Raw genomic sequence first — 17,055 nt, 5'->3', positions numbered from 1 at the left:
TGCTGTTGTTATCTTGAGATAATTTAAAATGACGAATAAACGATTTCCCACACAATGAACACAGCCTGTTTCAATTTCAGTCACTCTTCTTCTGTAAGTGTTGCTTTCATTATGAGAATTGAGTCCAGGTCATTACAGCCCACAAGGTTAGGACCTGTTGCACATTTGGAGAACCTTTTAATTGCTGTTACAGCTACAATGAAATTACATCTTTGCATAATGCTCTCTTGGATAGGAATTACATTTGGGGGTCCACAAGCAGAACTGATATGTCCCTAGATATTTCATTATTACATGCATTTCATTGCATATAATATTATGGTTGGTATTTATGGGGGATCTGAAAAATGAAATAAAATTAATGTCTGTATCAACATGGTTTTCCATGGCACCGTGTAGGATTAACCTCATCTAATGAACTCGATCACAGAAATCCAGCACTTCGCTGAATTGTGCAATACAGAATTTCTAATGGGTTGTTACTCTGTGTTTCTCCCAAGAATGTATTTGAGTGATTGTCTCAAATACATCACATATATCCATGTGTAAGATGGGACTGCATAATGGTACTCTGGGGGAAGACAAAAGTCAACGAGTTTCGATGCTCTCTTGTATACAAAATGAAATACAGACATCCAGGCACCCAAGGTCGTGCATTAATGTGGGAGCTCCTATCAATAGTTTATAATTTGTGTGTAAACTGCAACAAGGTGCCCTGCGTAAAATAAAATAACAATCTTCAGCTGTAGCATGTGCTTGCTGAATTGAATATTAGCTCCACTGCTGTTCTATCATTGTAATTCTGTGGAGGAAATTGAAGCATATTATTTTATATAATGAATAATCTCCTATGTCCACACACATGGGCATTTCCAAAATCTGCACACCCTTTTCCCACCTTTGGCTTGTAGTATGAACTACTGTTAATTTATCTGTATGTTTATAACAGGTTTATAAAGAGCATCCTCCAGTGAACATGTTATATGGATGACCTTCTCTCCCACTGCACAAGTAGATAACTTTTCTACAACAAATGCTCCTTTGTCTATGGCCTTTCTGGATACTCACAGCTGTTTAATCAAGGTCTTAAATAGCCGCAGACTGTTCAGGTTTTCTTTAGAATTGAATTTAGAATCATTAAAATTAATTCAGTATAAAAAGCATTGGTGGAGAAGTATTTGGGAGCTGCTGGTCAGATTCACCAAGTGATGATATATCTATTGGTGAATAAATGAGCTTTACTTTAGCTAGCACTTGAGCTCAAAGTTTTATAAACAACCATATTTCAAGGGCTGGCCCACTTTGTGTGGGTTGTTACAGAGCTGCAACTCCCAAGCGGCAACTTCCCTATCCAGATGTGCCTTCACCTTTACGCCAGCAGGGGGCAGTAGCTGCTTTGAGAAGGGGAGCTGAACATATAATTTGTCTGAGATTAAGGTTGGGTTTGTTCAAAAACAAAATGGAAAATAAGATGTTTTTCCTCAGCTTCACTCCATCTCTCCTCCCCCATCCTCATCTGACAACTGCTGCAATGTGTTCAAGTGAAAAAAATGTTTATTAAAGACTGCTGAACCACTGTGACAAGCTATTCCAATGCTGACAGTTTGGCATTATGGAAACAGCACAGCAGGAGGGGCCACATTCAAATAAACTGCAATTCAAGAATTTTGCCAATGTCTTATTATTTGTCTGTATGCTTTTTATGTTGTGGAAAACAATAATCTTAATTCCTCCCATGTTATTATCATTTAAAGATGGGCAAGTGATTTACAAATGACACAAATGCAAATTAAAGTGCTGAAGCAATGACAAGCAGTGTATACTGGTGTAGTAAATTAATTTAATCATGACATGTAGTATACACATGGAGGAAGGCGTAACAGCCAAAACAAATTTTCTTGTGTTTGCATTTTTGTGATATTTAAACAATTTATTAAAAAGCGACACAGAAAACTCCAAAGAAATCTAGTTTAGTTTCGTTTGGTTTGTATTTAAATAAACCTATCTGATCACTGCTGAACTGTAGTATTACGAATGCTGGTTGAACAATGAAGTCAGGACTGCAGTCCAGGCCATATCATGCCACAGAGTGGAAGTGCAGGTTGAGTTGGTGTGGGTCCATTCCTCAGCCCACAGCCCACAAATGGATCATCAAACGGACAATCACAACCTGAAGGAGGCAGCCCATCCAAGTCAGGCTACCCAAGTTCAGTCTGAAGAAGCAAAAATGAAAAGAAGAGGCAAGCATTGTGTTAACTCTTCTACTGGTTGCTCTTTTGGGGGTATGGATATGGTGAGCTATTTATATTCCTTGCAGATGTCAGCTTTGTAGACATCAGTACTAGGCTCACTGTCTGTCACCTTCATAGTAAACACGTTGTAGATGAAGACAATGGAAACACATGACCCTGCAAACTCATGTTTTTCTGCCCAGATGTACTGGATTTAGTTTAATGGAGTTATGCCACAGTAAGAGGCCTGTATGTGGGTCAGATAAAAATCCATCCCTTATCTAAGAGTTGTGTCTCACCCTGACTGAAAAGAGCATTTCATTGAAAAATTCTGTCTTCTCAAGCGTCAAGAACTCTGGTGCTGGGGCAGAGGGAAGGGGGGAATGGGAGAGGTCACTGGGAGTTGGAGGATGACCAGTTGGTGAATGTCCCCTGTGGCAGGGTGTGGGCAGTGAATCACCATGCGGTCAGGACTGGGCTGAAGGGACAGGCTCACCAACGCGCATTTCTCTCCCCAGCACACTGCCTGGGCATGCACTCTTGCCCCCTCACTGGCGGGAGAGAGCTGCCACAGACTGTTGCGCCGCTGTTGTGCACGCTGTTGACGGGGAAAGGGGACAGCGCAGAGGAATGAGGCGAAGGCGGGTCGTCTTGGAACACTTAGGTTCAGGATGGGAGCTGGGTCGTCCCTTTCAGCCCTGGCCCGCACGCTTCAGGGAGCCGGAGCCATCGCGGGTTGCCATGGCAACCATGAAAATTCACTCTGATCCTCGACTTCACCCCAACCCCCCCCCATCATCCCCCTCTCTCCCATATTCCCACCAAACAAGACAAACTTTGTCCTGGTCCCAGGGCCGGAGCCCACACAGAGAGGAAGTAAGCGCTCTATTCATCTAACAGAACAACAGAGCTGAACGGGACATTCAAACAGTCAGGTCAAATTAGCCTGCGCTGACTGAGCCGGCCAATGGGGGCCTGCTTCATGCCACAAACTTTTGCATAACATAAAACACACACACACACATGCGTGCACAAACACTGGAAGGGTGTCAGCCTCTGTCCAGAGAGAAGATAACTGGAAGACGCCGTATCCAATTCCTAGCTCAGACGGACACCCAGCTGAGCTGTGACCATGGACACGCTGGGCTGACACAGAACGGTGTTCTTCTTTTATCAATGTGGTGTCAGTCTGCTGGAGTTAGAGCACAGCCTGTTTCAGCTGGCAGACCCTCTCTGCACCGCAGGCCGAGGCTTACGGAGACCAACAACCACTTTAAAGAGGGAGGAGTGCGTCATTCTCTGAGCGGGGGACAATGCTGCTCAAAGAGGATCCGAGGAAGTTGTCCTGAAACTCCAAACTCTCCCACGTTTTTTCTCATCTACCTCATACCATGCCCAGCGCCGAGTCTGCAGGCTCATGGCCCTTTCCCCTCTATCCTTCACCCAAATACTCAAGAGACACTGCAAAAGGCCAGATGCTGACAGTTGAGTACACCTATCTGTCTGAGAGACCGTGGAACTCATGTGTGGGACCATATATTTTTCAGCACACAAAACACTGTCTTATTTCTGAGCAAGAGTGCTTGTATGCAGAAGCCGGCAATCATCCTCCCATCATGCCAGCAGTGGTTTCATTGTATAGAATGTCACCTTTTGAGGAGGTGCTGAAACAAAAAAAGGAAAAAGATGAGCCATTTACAACATATAGGGGAAGCAAAGAAAAGGCATTGAACCATAACAACTTCTATCCATTACCATATCCTTTGGGTGATGCCATGTTGAAGCCAGACTACTTTTTCTTTTTTCCTGTGAACTCTAAGACAGATCACTATGAAGTATACCGCACCATAATCTTAAGACAATGTCAAAGACAGTGACTCCTGAGAGCCTCAAAAGAAGAGGACAAACCTCTCTTCTTACTCCCCCTCCCTCCATCAACAGAAGCCAGTTTGTTAGAGAGGGATGAGGAATTCCCTTCAGATTCCCCATTCACACTCATGTGAGAGTCTTTGCGCTGCTGCTGCACTCAGCTGCACTCAACACTGTTAAATGGAGCACAAAAGGACTAATTACACTCACTCACTCTCTCTCTCTTTCTCTCTCCATCTCCTATCTATCCATCTTTTATTTGACTGAGTATACAAAAACATTCTGAATACCTTAATTAATTTCCCCAGCTGCAGACAGTAGGCAGCACACCCCCTCCCCAAATGTTGAAGTTCTGCCCATGCAGTCACTCAGCTGAAGTGAAGATCTTCTGCGTTTATTCTGATGACAGCGTATCGTTATGGGTTTATAATCGTCCACTGAGGTACACAGAGCTGTTTCATCGCGAGCGCCGTGGTGTCGAAGTATTGCGCAATGCTTGTTTCAGAAATATTTCTTTTGAATGGTTCATTACGCCCAGCGGGTGGTTTATAAAGACTGCGATTATAAAGAGAAAACGCCGCGCTAGGACTTTACGAGGGGCTACCGCTTTCAGATTAATTGACCTTGTAATTATTTTCAATCTCATTATTAGCCGTTGGTCGCACTTTGAATGCGACGGGTGCACGCAGCAGCTAAGCATTGCGGACAAAGCGCCGGTCGCCGTGGAAACCGGGCCGGGCAGAAAGCGACGCTTGTTTTGCTCGATGAAGTAAACTTGAACGTGACGGTAGCCTGGCAACTCCAGTTCCAGGACATTGATATTCAGAGAGGGGGCTCATGTTGGGGATGGGGGAACAATGGCATCCTTATGAAAATAAGCCCCTTGCTGTCCGCGGCCCTACCGAGTGGGTAGACAAAAATGTCCCTGCCTGGAAATGAGACGCTAAGCACTTACCAGCCACAGAACTTCACAGTCTAAGGAATTCTGCGTTTTGCAATGGGAATACAGACTTCCCAATATAATCTGTGTTTGTAAATGGGAGTTAAACTAGTAACTTTCTCCATGATAACCTCATGTTTAGTAAGAGTCTGTATGCAATCACACGACCATTACTTTACAAACACTTTATTTGGAAGAAATTGGCATAAAAATTACAAAAACATAAGTGCTTGTACATCCACCTTGTTGTTCAGTATTTTCTGGTAAAAAGCACTTTTCATACATGGGAATACCTAACGTGTTAAACACTACAGTATATTCACAACATGTTCGCAAAGGTTCACACAAAGTCTTATGTTCCATTCTCCTCATGCCATCATAAGACCAGCAAAGATCAAAACTACAGTGTGTTATTCTCATTCCTAAAGACTGTTACACAAACATAGCATTGACACGCGAGCTGGTAGGTGCAAAACTGGGTACTTTGAGCACATTTCTGAACAATTTTCTGAAAATGTTTGCCATTTTTTCCCCAGAAGCACAGCCCAGCATCTCAGCACTGTTTCCAGCTAACACAGATTTTCATTTCATCTTCGGTATCACTTCAAATGAACTCCTTAAAGATCTGCTGCTCTTTGGTAGAGACAGTGTCTCTCAGTCCCAATAGAGTATTTCTTAATCAGTGTTTTACTCTTTCAGTATGAAATTCAACAAGTAGAGGGGGAACAGAACGATTTGTATTAACAATGTAGGCAACTTCAATTACATATCATTTCAAAACAAGAACATTACAAAGCACAAAGCTCTTTTTTTTACACCTTGTCTCAATACATAGACCTCTATTCAATCAAACTGCAATGCAGTACATCCTTATGTCTGTGTACCTCTGAAGATTTTTAACAAGACTTTTTATTGATGTAATTTCAGGCTCATTCTGTTGTGTGAAAAATAAAACAGTGATGCATTTAGGTTAATCATTAAAAGTATTGCGCTCATAAATAGGCCTTGTTTATCATTCACAAGAAGTGCTATAGCTGAAGTCTCAAATAACAATGGACTGAACCACACATGTTAATTGCAGGTCACAGTCCAATGACGTTTATTGGCAGGAAAACCCAGAAACTCACTAATACTGAAACTCACCATTTGCATTCAGCAACAAGGCACAGATCAAAAATTAGAAAAAAAAACGCCAGTACATTGATGTTAGCTGTGAAGCTGAATCGTGGTGAAAGCCTGTGATTTTACATGGACTTCCAGAATATTGTTAATGTTGTTACTCGTGGGTGCAATAGTTATATTTATACTAAGGGTCAAACCTACAAACAGCTATACTAAACCAAACTAGTTGTATTCTGTAGCAAATAAAATAATTAACAATACTGTAAGATGGAGAGAGGTGTACTGTGGCAGTGTAGTGTAAAGAGTCAGTGACTCAAAGAGTCTATGTGGTTCACAATGTTGTTCCCTTTCAATTGGCAAATGAAAATGTTAGTGGGAACACTGATACCTCACAACTAAGACAATTGCTAACTTTATTTTCCAGTGAAATAAAATTAAAAAACAGACAAAAAAACAATAAGTAGACAGTTACAATCAAGTAATCATTTTGAGCTCTCTCAGCTCTTTGCCAGACTTTCTTGATTGACTTCTTAATCCCTTCCCAGATAAATCACACTTTCATTAGTCCAAAGACATGGAAGTTGGGTGGAAAGGTGATGTTGTGGAGCCATCACTGATGGTGTTTTGGGTGGTGCTGGTGGTGGGGAGGGCCTGAACCAGTCCAGAGTTTAGAACCAGCCTGAGACCTTGTGCCCCTCCCCATGGTGTTCCACAGTTTAGCCCCTGCTCATGGGAATGGCCGGTTGGGAGACAGGGTGCAGGACCAGAACGCAGAGGGCTCCTGCCTGCTGCGCGGCAACATGCCGGGCGAGCTTCAGCAGGGCGTGCCGATGGCCAAGATGGGGGAGCTGTTCTTGGCCTTGTCGAAGGCGATGGCGGGGGGCACCTCAGTTGGGGGGACAGCGGCTTTGGGTTTGCCCACCGTGGTGCGACTGGCGGAGGACGAGGGGGAGGAGGAGGTGGAGGCGGAGGGGGTGCCGTCCGACAGGCAGCCTTCGCAGCAGCAGCAGCAGCAGTCCATGAAGGACTGGCCCAGCGACTTGCACAGGCAGAGCAGCAGCACGGGCGTCACAGACGACTTGAAGAACAGGAAGAACTGGTTAACGAGCGCCAGCAGGGCCTGGGTGGGCCCGCCGACGGGGGCAGAGGCGTAGGCCAGGATGATGTTGCAGACATTCTCGGGCAGCCCGCAGCCCGCGTACACGGCAGCGAGCGCCACCACGGTGCAGTCGAGCTGCCGGTCCCGCTTCTGCTCCAGCCTCTCCTGCTGAAGCTTCTTAGGCGACGGCGGCGACTTTCGGACCTGCGGCCTGCGGGTGGCGCTCTCCCCTCCGGCGATGCGGCGGGTCACCAGCTGGCAGGAGAGGGTGAAAAGCACTGGCAAGCAGAAGTAGCAGCCGAAGTACCACCACATACGGGCGTCGTGGTACGTCAGCACCAGGGAGTAGATGGACTCTGGGAGGCTGGGGGAGGCCCTCATGGTGCAAGAGTCCACCAGGGCCCCCATGGGGCCCGATGCGTCCTGACTCAGCTGCCACAGCAGCAGCTCTGGCATGGCCAGGATCATGGAACCGATCCAGATGACGGCAAGCTTGGCCAGGATGGACTGGCACTGCTCCACCTGCCAGGCCTTGGGCTGGAGGCTGGTGGCGGCGTGGAAGCGGTCAATACCCAGGGCGCAGAGGCTGAAGGTCGTCACCCCCAGGGAAGTCACCTTTTTGGGGCAGGAGGGGAGAGGGTAAATGACCCTAGATGTTATGAAACATTCCCCTTTAGGTTACGGCGCTATAGCTCTATTGAGATGTCAAATAGTTGGGGTTTAGGTTGTGATGAGGAAGACAGTACTGGCCAATACCGTTCAGCAAAAAGCAATGCAACAGCTTTCGTACTGACAAATCCATTTTTACAGTCACATGATATTGCCAGGTTTTCATGTTTATTCATTTTTTTTATTATCACCATCAGTCTCATGTTGTGAATGTAATATTACTCTTCCTGCTTTAGTTTAAGAATAAAAGTTCTTTTATGTTCAAATTAATCTGAACGGAGCAAATAAATCAGAAATCAAACCAAAGTCAGGAAGACTCCTGAAATGTAGTTGGAATATGGTCAAAGGTCTGTTTGACCGCTGACTGCTAAACAATGAGTCTGCGTCAAACAGCTGAGTGAAATTAGCCACAAAGACGTTTTTGTCACAGCAAAATCACAGCCATAATATCATCTACAAAGGGTCAAACACATCAGAAGCTATTCATACTCTAGCTTTGGAGTGGAGTCCTTTAATCAAGGTTACATAAAAGGAAACCAAAGCTTATATATATATCTATATAATATAATATTATATAAAATATAATATAATCTATATCTGGTGGAATGTTGTATTAACTTATATGCAATGGAACAGGGTTTACACAGCATGTGTAAACGGCACAGTTTTGATTGAAAACCTGCTTTTTATATCATCTGAAGCGACTTGTGTTTGTTCGTTTTTATTATCCGCTTCTTTCCAGCAGCTGATTGTTTATTATAGTCTCCACACAGCAACACAAGTTGATTTGAGACATTTTTTTTAAGAATCCAGAACTCAATCTATTTTCAAACCAGCTACCGATGCGCACAATATGGTCAATATTCAAAATAAGTCGTGCTGTGAAGGAGAAACACTGTTTCAATTAATGTAATTAACTGGAGAAAAGAGTGAAGGGTACACACTAATGGAAAGTAGGGAGGTGGGACCTGAAATAAATATGTCCCTTTTTTACAATGGCAGTAAGAAAGGACATAAAATTAAACCGGTCTCTTACACAGACACTGACTGACCTACATTCCCTTTTGATTTAGTTTTCTTCAGTTGGCGCTACCTTCCAAACAATTAACATGCGCCGCTTATTTGCATAATAATGACTCGACCACAACAACATGTTGAAAGCAAGAAAACCTTGTGTGTGTGAACGGTCAGAGACAAGATCGAGGTCTGTCTACACCAAAAAACTTCAAACACACCAAATGCACATGCCCGTATAGTGAATTATGTAGCACAACCAGCGGATACCATGTACATGTGTGTAATATATAGCTTGTCTGCTTTTGTTTTCTGCCTTTACGCACCATGCAGAACCATGCACCCAGACACGGGTTCATGCCACAAAACGATTTATAATGCATTCCCTGTTTCATTAGTGCCATTCTCCATTTAATACTATTCATTCTCCGCAAATAAATCGTCGTGACCATGACAGAATCCCATAAAATCTAAATTACTGCATATTGGAAAACAAAACCCTTATGTATACTAAGTCGCGCTAAATTATTCAAATGATGCGTTAGTCACGCGCCACCGCCTCGCGCTCTTGGAACACGCACAGAGTTATAGCTCACCTCTAGATAGGGCACGACCCTGCAGGAGATGTCCCCCAACAACCTTATCTTGGTTATCTCGTTGAAGACGACGACGGGTAGGCAGAAGAAGAGCACCAAGAAATCCCAGAACGCCAAGCTGGCAAGGATGCAGTTCCACGCGCTCTTCATGTAGTAATTGTGCCACACGATGCACATCACCGCCAGGTTGCCGGTAATGCCCACGGCGAACACTATCAGCGCCAGGAGCATCACAGCATAGGCGCTGTACGAGCTATCGGTGACTGGGTACAGCGGGTTGTGGATGCCAGGTGCAGTCTTCTCCGTTGAGTTGCTGTTCCCCGCGCCGTCCTCTGCCGGCAAACCCTTCGTGCTCTGACCGTCGGTTCTGTCCAGGGAACGGCTGGAGTTGGAGCGCTGCATAAATCTGGGTGTTGTAAAGGAATCATTTGGGTCGTAAGGCCTGGGGTACCTGTGACTAGAAGGGTGATGATGACCCTGTTGTTTGGTGCTCCCGTCCCCTGCGCCACGCGGGACCCTCCTGTGGTTTGTGTCCGATCTCGATGGTGATGGGTTATCGATTTCCAAGCCTTTGGCATCACGTTGGATCAAATCGATCTCCGTATTGAACCCATTAACCTCCTTGAATGAAACACCTGCACGACCCTTTGGCATCGTTTCCAGAGTTGTTTGTTGTACATCCCGTGGCGCATTTATCGGAATGACATTCCTGGACTCCGAAGCCCCTATTAAAAGCAGCACCAGTGTAAACGGGGGTATCATTTTAAAATTTCTTTAGTTTGATAGGCCTAATTGCTTTAAACCACAAGTCGCCCCGGCGATGAAGAAGGACTGCTAATACAATTTGAAATGCAATTGCCGTTTAGTTCAAAGGAAAGTAAAGAATTAAACTCTCCAGCCAGTGACTGATGCTGAAGTTCTGCGCGTCTCTGAAAGATCTCCTCTGTCCCCTATTGGCTGAGCACTACTGTATCAGAGCGCACAATACCGTTATATCAGTCACGTGCGAGTGGTCCTTGTCTCAAAAGAAAAAAGAGGGAAAACTGAAGCATTTTGCCATCTGCTGGTCAGAATGAAATGTTCACAATTCATAATTTACAATGGAAATATTGTAATTTTATAAGATTTTCTTGGATGATTGGAGACCCAGCTTGAGACGAATATTATCCTACAGCAATTGCTTAACATTTATCCATGATAGCCATTTATAACAGATATTAACTTCCATAAGCAAGAAAACACAATCCAAATATTCCAAATGTTTTATTGCATCTGAACATTGTATCCAGAGTTACTAAGATCTTTTGAGTGTAACCTACATAATAAAAAGACACCAAAAATTATTTAGAGGCTGTACATTTTAAGGACATTTTAAAGTGGTGTAATCATCAGGAATATGTTGACAACTGTAATGTAATGCTGTCCAGCTGAATTATTATCTTTGATGTCCTCTGAGATAGTGGAAGTGACTTGTACAGTGTCGTAACCAGCAAGCCTCTACAGACACGCAACTGAGTATTTGTTCCAGTTAGGTCTTTTATAGGACCAGGACCATAGTCATCAGTAGCACAATTTGTTATAAAATTGCAATAATCTCTCTCTAGAGTACCCTACACCTTAAGTAAGGATTATCTTTATTCATGGTGTTCTCTCACACACATTGAGGGCAAATAATTACCTGCATTATAGTTAATGAAATTTTATGAAAAGTATAATTGGTTAGTATTCTAAAAATACCACCTTAAATATAGGTTCTTGGACTGATTGTAAATTATTGCCTCCATGCTTTCTTGACTTAAAGCATAAGAGGAATGAAGCTCGATTTGAATGGCTCAAAACTGCTACATTAAGTCTGGCTCATAATATGAACAGACATCAATTTTAAAGAGTGCCTAGGGCTGTTTTCAGTAAAAAAAATTACCTAATAGGTATCAATTAATATGGAAGTAAAATTGTTATTTGTGCATTAAATTATTTTAAGTGTTCTCTTAATGAGTTAATAAGTATCTGAAAATGAACCCCTAGGGGAGTGTTTGGTTGAAAGTACTGAGGACACAGGAGCACACTGAATCAACAGCCCCTCTAAAGTTGATTTACAAATGCAAGGAACATCAGATCAGATATTCGGGCTAATATTCCACATCTTCTTGTCCTCCGCTGAATTATTTTAATGTTGGTTTTTTGTCAGAGTGAATGTCTGCCTTTTACTGGCTGCGAGAGTCAACACTGCCCTAAGAGCCTCAGCTGAAAAGTCAACACAGATAAGGCTGATTGGCAGGCTGTAAATATTTGACAGCGTCAGCAGCCAGGGCAATGCCAACATGACAACCAACCCCCAAAGGCCTTTTCAACAGTCAGCGGGTGATAGAGCTCTGTGTCTAACTGCAAACAAACATGCAGCTGATTAAACTCCATGACGTATCCAGACCACAAAGTTTTGCTGTGGCATAAAATCTACATCTGAAAGACTCCTAGATCAACCATTGCTCTCCACTGACTTTTTTCATTTGTTTACTTGTATGCGGATTTCAGAGCATACTATTGCGTGAGCAAGCTTCTTTACTTATCCGTTTCAGAGCTTCCTTTAGTTTCACAGGTTGGCTGCCTCTTTCCAGTCCTCACTTGCTGTGAAATGCCACAGTGTGGTTATGGTGTTTATTGTATTTGCTTTCAGCACACAGTTGGCACCCTGGTCACTCGTACTCCTTGAAAGGATGGCGGTGACTCCTTCACAGGTGCAAGGATGCCACGGTACGCATGAGCACAATGGGAGCAGTTGCACAACACAAAGCAGATTGAGTCACATCCTGTTTCTACGGTGAGCAAGTCCGTGTTCCATATATAGCCTGGGTGTAGGTGTAGGGGGCGGGAAAGCGTCAGTCATGGTGGATTTTCCAAACGCTGCTGAGTCTAGAAACGTGACCTGTGATGTCACAATGGGTGCTATTTTTGGAGGGCTTGCCATTTTTAGATTTCTTTTTTTAGTGATTTTTTTTTCAGCTGCTGTTTTGTTGATAGCACGTAATACATTTGGGGGTTTTTTGTACATTACTTTTGTGCCTTTGGGCCATGGAACTTGTGATAGCCATCCTAAACCATAAAACTGTGACTCAGTGATGTTTTATCTTGTTACTTTATGATATGAGCAAAGGCAAAATTTGATATCATGAATCCAAACAACACAAAACCTAAAATGAAGGGGGTTGGTCTGTTAAACCAAAGCACATCATTCAGAGTGCTAGAAATGTACAATCTGGCTATTAGTAACACTGGAAATAAAGACAGAAATGGTTGCAAATGGAGTCCAGACCCAATGATACGTTCTGGCGAGAAAAAATGTATTTCTCACACTTCTTCCTTTGTTTATGTATAAAATCAAACTTTAACAAGCTCTTTATCTCTACTTTACTTTCTCTTTGAAATAAAAGTATTTAAACTCATAGAGATTTGAACAGTGTCAGAGTGAAATGTTGGTTGAAGTAATGTTCATACTACATGCAGACGCCCTCATGCATAGCACATTCTTCTCTGCTTGAAGGTTCTCACTTTCAAAATTATTACAGCAGGCCAGATACGAAGGAGTTGTGCTGATATCTTTGATTACTGAAAGTGAATAAAGTGATCACAATTTCCATTTTTCGAGTACAGAGACACTCAAACAGATTCAGCCTGGCCGAGTCTTCACAATCAGACACTGCACAGCTATTGCACACTAATGCCATAAGAGGGCAGCATACACCAATCATGCCACCTGCATTTTTTATAGGTTCACTCAAGGACAAATGACCTCTAAGCGCTCTGGCGAAACACAAACATCACTGTGTATTGTACATAAAAACACCCTCTATCATGGTTTACATTGGGCCAGGGCAGTTATCAAAAGGTATCATTACTGCAGCCATATACCACCACAATTACATTGGGAACAGGTGTGTGTGCTCTCATTGTTTTTCCATCACATTGGCAATAATGGCACAGTTATATGTATTCCCAACCATGTCCCCTTTGAGGATAAATATAAAAGCAGAGAAAGGTAGACCCATCACACCTGAGTACCCCTAAGAAGCAGTGAAGGAGAGATCTTGTGAATGGCTGGTAAAAAATAAAAAGGTTAACTTCTCAGAAGTCATTTGCCTACGCGTTTAGTTTTCCTTGTATTGCATGTAGCAATGTTGTTAAGATGTACATCTGGAATATGGTATATGGAAGCTCAAACACCTTGGATTCTGCTTGAATCTTGCACAGCTTTTTTTAATGATTTGCCTGTTGGCCAGACCTTTGCCTGGTCACAACACAAAGTGACAGAATATGCGTGCATCGTTTAAAAAAACGTAAATATTAGTGTGTAATTTTTATATCACTGGGATACAATGCGAATGAGCTGGGGTAGGGTTTGGTGTAGAACAGCGCTGCACTGTGTGCAGGTGTTTTCATAGGTCTATTTCTGTTTCAGATGCGCTGCGTGTGACCGCTGCTTGCCGCCGCGTTCCAAGGAAAAGGGAATTCCAGTGCAGCCGCTTCTTGTTCAGAGGAAGGAGGCTGGACGCAGTCTGTGGGGCTGGTTGTGAAATGGCCCGGCAGGGACTTTTCATTGTTTCTGGAGTGGCATCTCACACACAGAGAATGTTGACGGTCCACTCTGGCTTTGTTTGGAGCCCTGAAGGTTGGCAATATGGGAATGGGGCACCTTTTGTGTTCTGCTCAGGTTCCCGCAGCAGTCCCCCCCCCCCCCCCTCCATCCCGTCATCTCCAGAACTGGCTGGACCAGATCCTCTCCATCATGTGGCCTCCTTATATAACCTTCTTGTGTAGTGTGCATGCCTGTGCCCTGTGCCAATGTAGCAGCAACCAGACACAGCAAGCTGTGTGCAGTCAGTTGAGTAATAGGGGCCTAAGCACCAGGGGCCAAGTTCAACATTCACATGCATAATAAAATAAAATAAAATAATAATAAAGTTAAAAAAAAGAATATATAGAATACATAAAATCAAGTAAAATACAGCATTTTAAAAGAAGTGCAGCAGTGCATAAGTACAAAACAAAGTGCAAAAAAGAATTCCATGCCTGTATCAGGAAAGTCATAGCTAGTTAAAGGCTAAAGTGAAGAGATAAGTTTTTAGCTTTCTTTTAAAAATATTTAGCAAGCTGGCTTCCCTGATATCCATAGGTAATGTGTTCCATAGCTTTGGGGCGTAAATGACAAAGGCTTCATCCCTGATTTTCTTTCAGCAGTTGCTGAAAACTTTCAAAAAACCAGCAGCAGATGATCACAGCATCCTTGAAGGCAAATAGTTAACGAGGGAGTTAGCAATGTAGCTTGGTCCTAGCCCATTAAGGGCTTTGTATATAAGGAGGAGGACCTTAAATCAATTCTAAATGTTACAGGAAGCCAGTACAGAGCAGCTATAACTGGACTAATGTGCTCCCTCCTCTTGGTTATGGGGGGGGTTAAGTAGTTGGTCAATAGTGGTGAGCAATATTCTAGAATTTCCAGCATTCTCTGTAATAGTCTTGGAGAAGTAATCCTTCCTTGCCAGACGTATTGCTTTGCTACAGGCAGTCATGGCTTCTTTGTATATATTACAGTGAACTCTGAGCCTAGTTTTCCTCCATTTTCTTTCAGCTGCCTGACATTCTCTTAATGTTGTTATTGTTTAACCATTGGGAGATTCTGTCAGTCGACCTCTTTTTAACCTTTAGTGGCGCAGCAGTATTCAAAGCAGATGACTAGGCATTGTTGAAATTTTCAACCATGTCATTTAAAGAGCAGTCATAACTGTATGGCTCAAATGATCTCATAATATTAGAGAACTTTGCTTCAGCCTTGCCATCTAAGAATCTCTTTTGAACCACAAATTCCCTTTTAGTCTTTGTTAAAATTAGGTTGGCATCAAAAAACACACAGTGATGGTCAGAAATAGGTAAATAGGGGTGGGTAAGGCACAGGGGTGGGTAAGTTGGCAGCGGTTTCCTCGTCTCACGGCTCTCAGCCGCCCTGCGATCCACCAAGAGCCTGTGAGTTGCTGAGATGATGACATCAGTGGAATAGCATCTGTCCTACAGTGATGTAGTGTCACCTGTAGTAAAAAGTAATATAAATAATAAAAAAGACATCTGATAACATGGGTTACAGGACCAATACCCCACAGCCTTAACATGCCCTGTCCTGTTGTAACCATGCTCACCCAGAAAGCAGCACGGGACACATGGTACCCACAGAGGCATTATCTAGCGCCACTCTAACACTCCTGTAATGTTTTAAGCGTACTTTAGGATCAGGTTTAAGACGCTGCACAGGGCATCCATCCAAGGTCGCAAATTTGGCTCAGTGTGTCTGAAACAGATTTCTTGTTAAACATTTTCTATGCCTTTGTGTCAAGTTGGCTCATGGCCTGATTCAACCTTTGGTCCCAGAGGTCTGCAATGCAGTGTTTTTTTTCATTCCTTAAGCATACACTATCAATCTCAGAACTAGGCAGGGGAGCTAAATATGCCCAATCAAATTTACCGTGCTGCTTTCAGAAGCTAGGGCTAACAGTTCTAGGCCTAGCTGCCCTCACTGTGAATACTACAGGATCGCCGGCCTGTCGGGAAGCCCTCTTGAGCATGAACTCACCCATAACCAATGGCTGATAAGAAGCATAATTTGTCACTTTTCCAAAAGCCCTAAGCCGCGATAATCATCTCCTGAGTCCGGCTAGACCAGATTTACTTCAGTTTGCCGTAAACCTCGGGCCCTCATTCCTCACATATCTTGGATCTGTCTGCTGCCGAGCATCAGTTACCAGAATTAAAAAAGGCATCCGTGGCATTTCTGAGTTTGTTTTTTGCAACTGCAGAGTGACAGGAAGACAATCCAAACTTTGAGCCTGTCAGCGTGGCCCGGGGCGAGACGCTTGGCCTATGAAGGTCCAGCCAGGTGAAGGCATGTGGAGCGCATGTATATCGCTGCACAGCGAGACAACAGAAGCGGCAAGGGTGTCTCCTAAGCATGTAATGCTTAATGCTGCTGTAATGCTTGGTCCAAGCGACACTACGGTACGTTGTTTGCTTGGCAGCTTACAAAGCTCACAGTTTACGTCCCTTAAAACAGTCGGATATTTAGAAATATTAGATAAGTAGATATTTAGAAAGGCAGTTTCGTTTCGCTCCTCGCTGCTACGCTGCACTGCTGAGATGGCTGCACTCTGCTGAGGCTCAAGTCAGTACACGGCAGGGTGACACCAGGGCTACGGCCGTGAGAAATTGCCCTGGCAGGGAGCATCCAGAGAGAGTTGTGAAGATGCAGGCCTTCCATTCACAAACTAGCATCTCATAGTTCACCTGTAAACCTGCTTCTGTGATGCAACAAGTGTTCAAGCAGACATGAGCATGTAAATGACTTCCGCAAGATATATATATTTACATTTACATTTACATTTACTTATTTAGCAGACGCTTTTATCCAAAGTGACGTACAAAAGTGCATACAGTAAGTATAGCGACAGTACGGGGACAGGATGTGTACAGTTCCAC

General features: G+C 43.6%; 1 protein-coding gene across 1 annotated transcript; it reads right to left on the bottom strand.

Moving 5' to 3' along the window:
* Nucleotides 1–5,275: 5,275 nt before the first annotated feature.
* On the bottom strand, nt 5,276–10,466 carry gpr37l1a (G protein-coupled receptor 37 like 1a). The gene is made up of 2 exons (XM_036530309.1): nt 9,541–10,466; nt 5,276–7,876 (listed from the first exon to the last, which is right to left on the bottom strand). Exons 1-2 carry the CDS (start codon nt 10,300–10,302, stop codon nt 6,977–6,979), a joined length of 1,662 nt encoding a protein of 553 aa, XP_036386202.1. The 5' UTR covers nt 10,303–10,466; the 3' UTR covers nt 5,276–6,976.
* Nucleotides 10,467–17,055: the final 6,589 nt, after the last annotated feature.

This window comes from Megalops cyprinoides, chromosome 6 (assembly GCF_013368585.1).
Source record: "Megalops cyprinoides isolate fMegCyp1 chromosome 6, fMegCyp1.pri, whole genome shotgun sequence".
Classification (NCBI taxonomy): Eukaryota; Metazoa; Chordata; class Actinopteri; order Elopiformes; family Megalopidae; genus Megalops; species Megalops cyprinoides.
Note: the sequence above shows the minus strand (reverse complement) of the source record. Positions and strands in the feature narration are given on the sequence as shown.

Excerpts from the sequence above, each read along its gene's own strand:
- gpr37l1a (XM_036530309.1), bottom strand. The coding sequence starts at position 10,302 with ATGATACCCCCGTTTACACTGGTGCTGCTTTTAATAGGGGCTTCGGAG. Across the intron at positions 7,877-9,540 it reads GGGTCGTGCCCTATCTAGAG|GTGACTTCCCTGGGGGTGAC; the intron begins GTGAGCTATAAC and ends TGCCCCAAAAAG.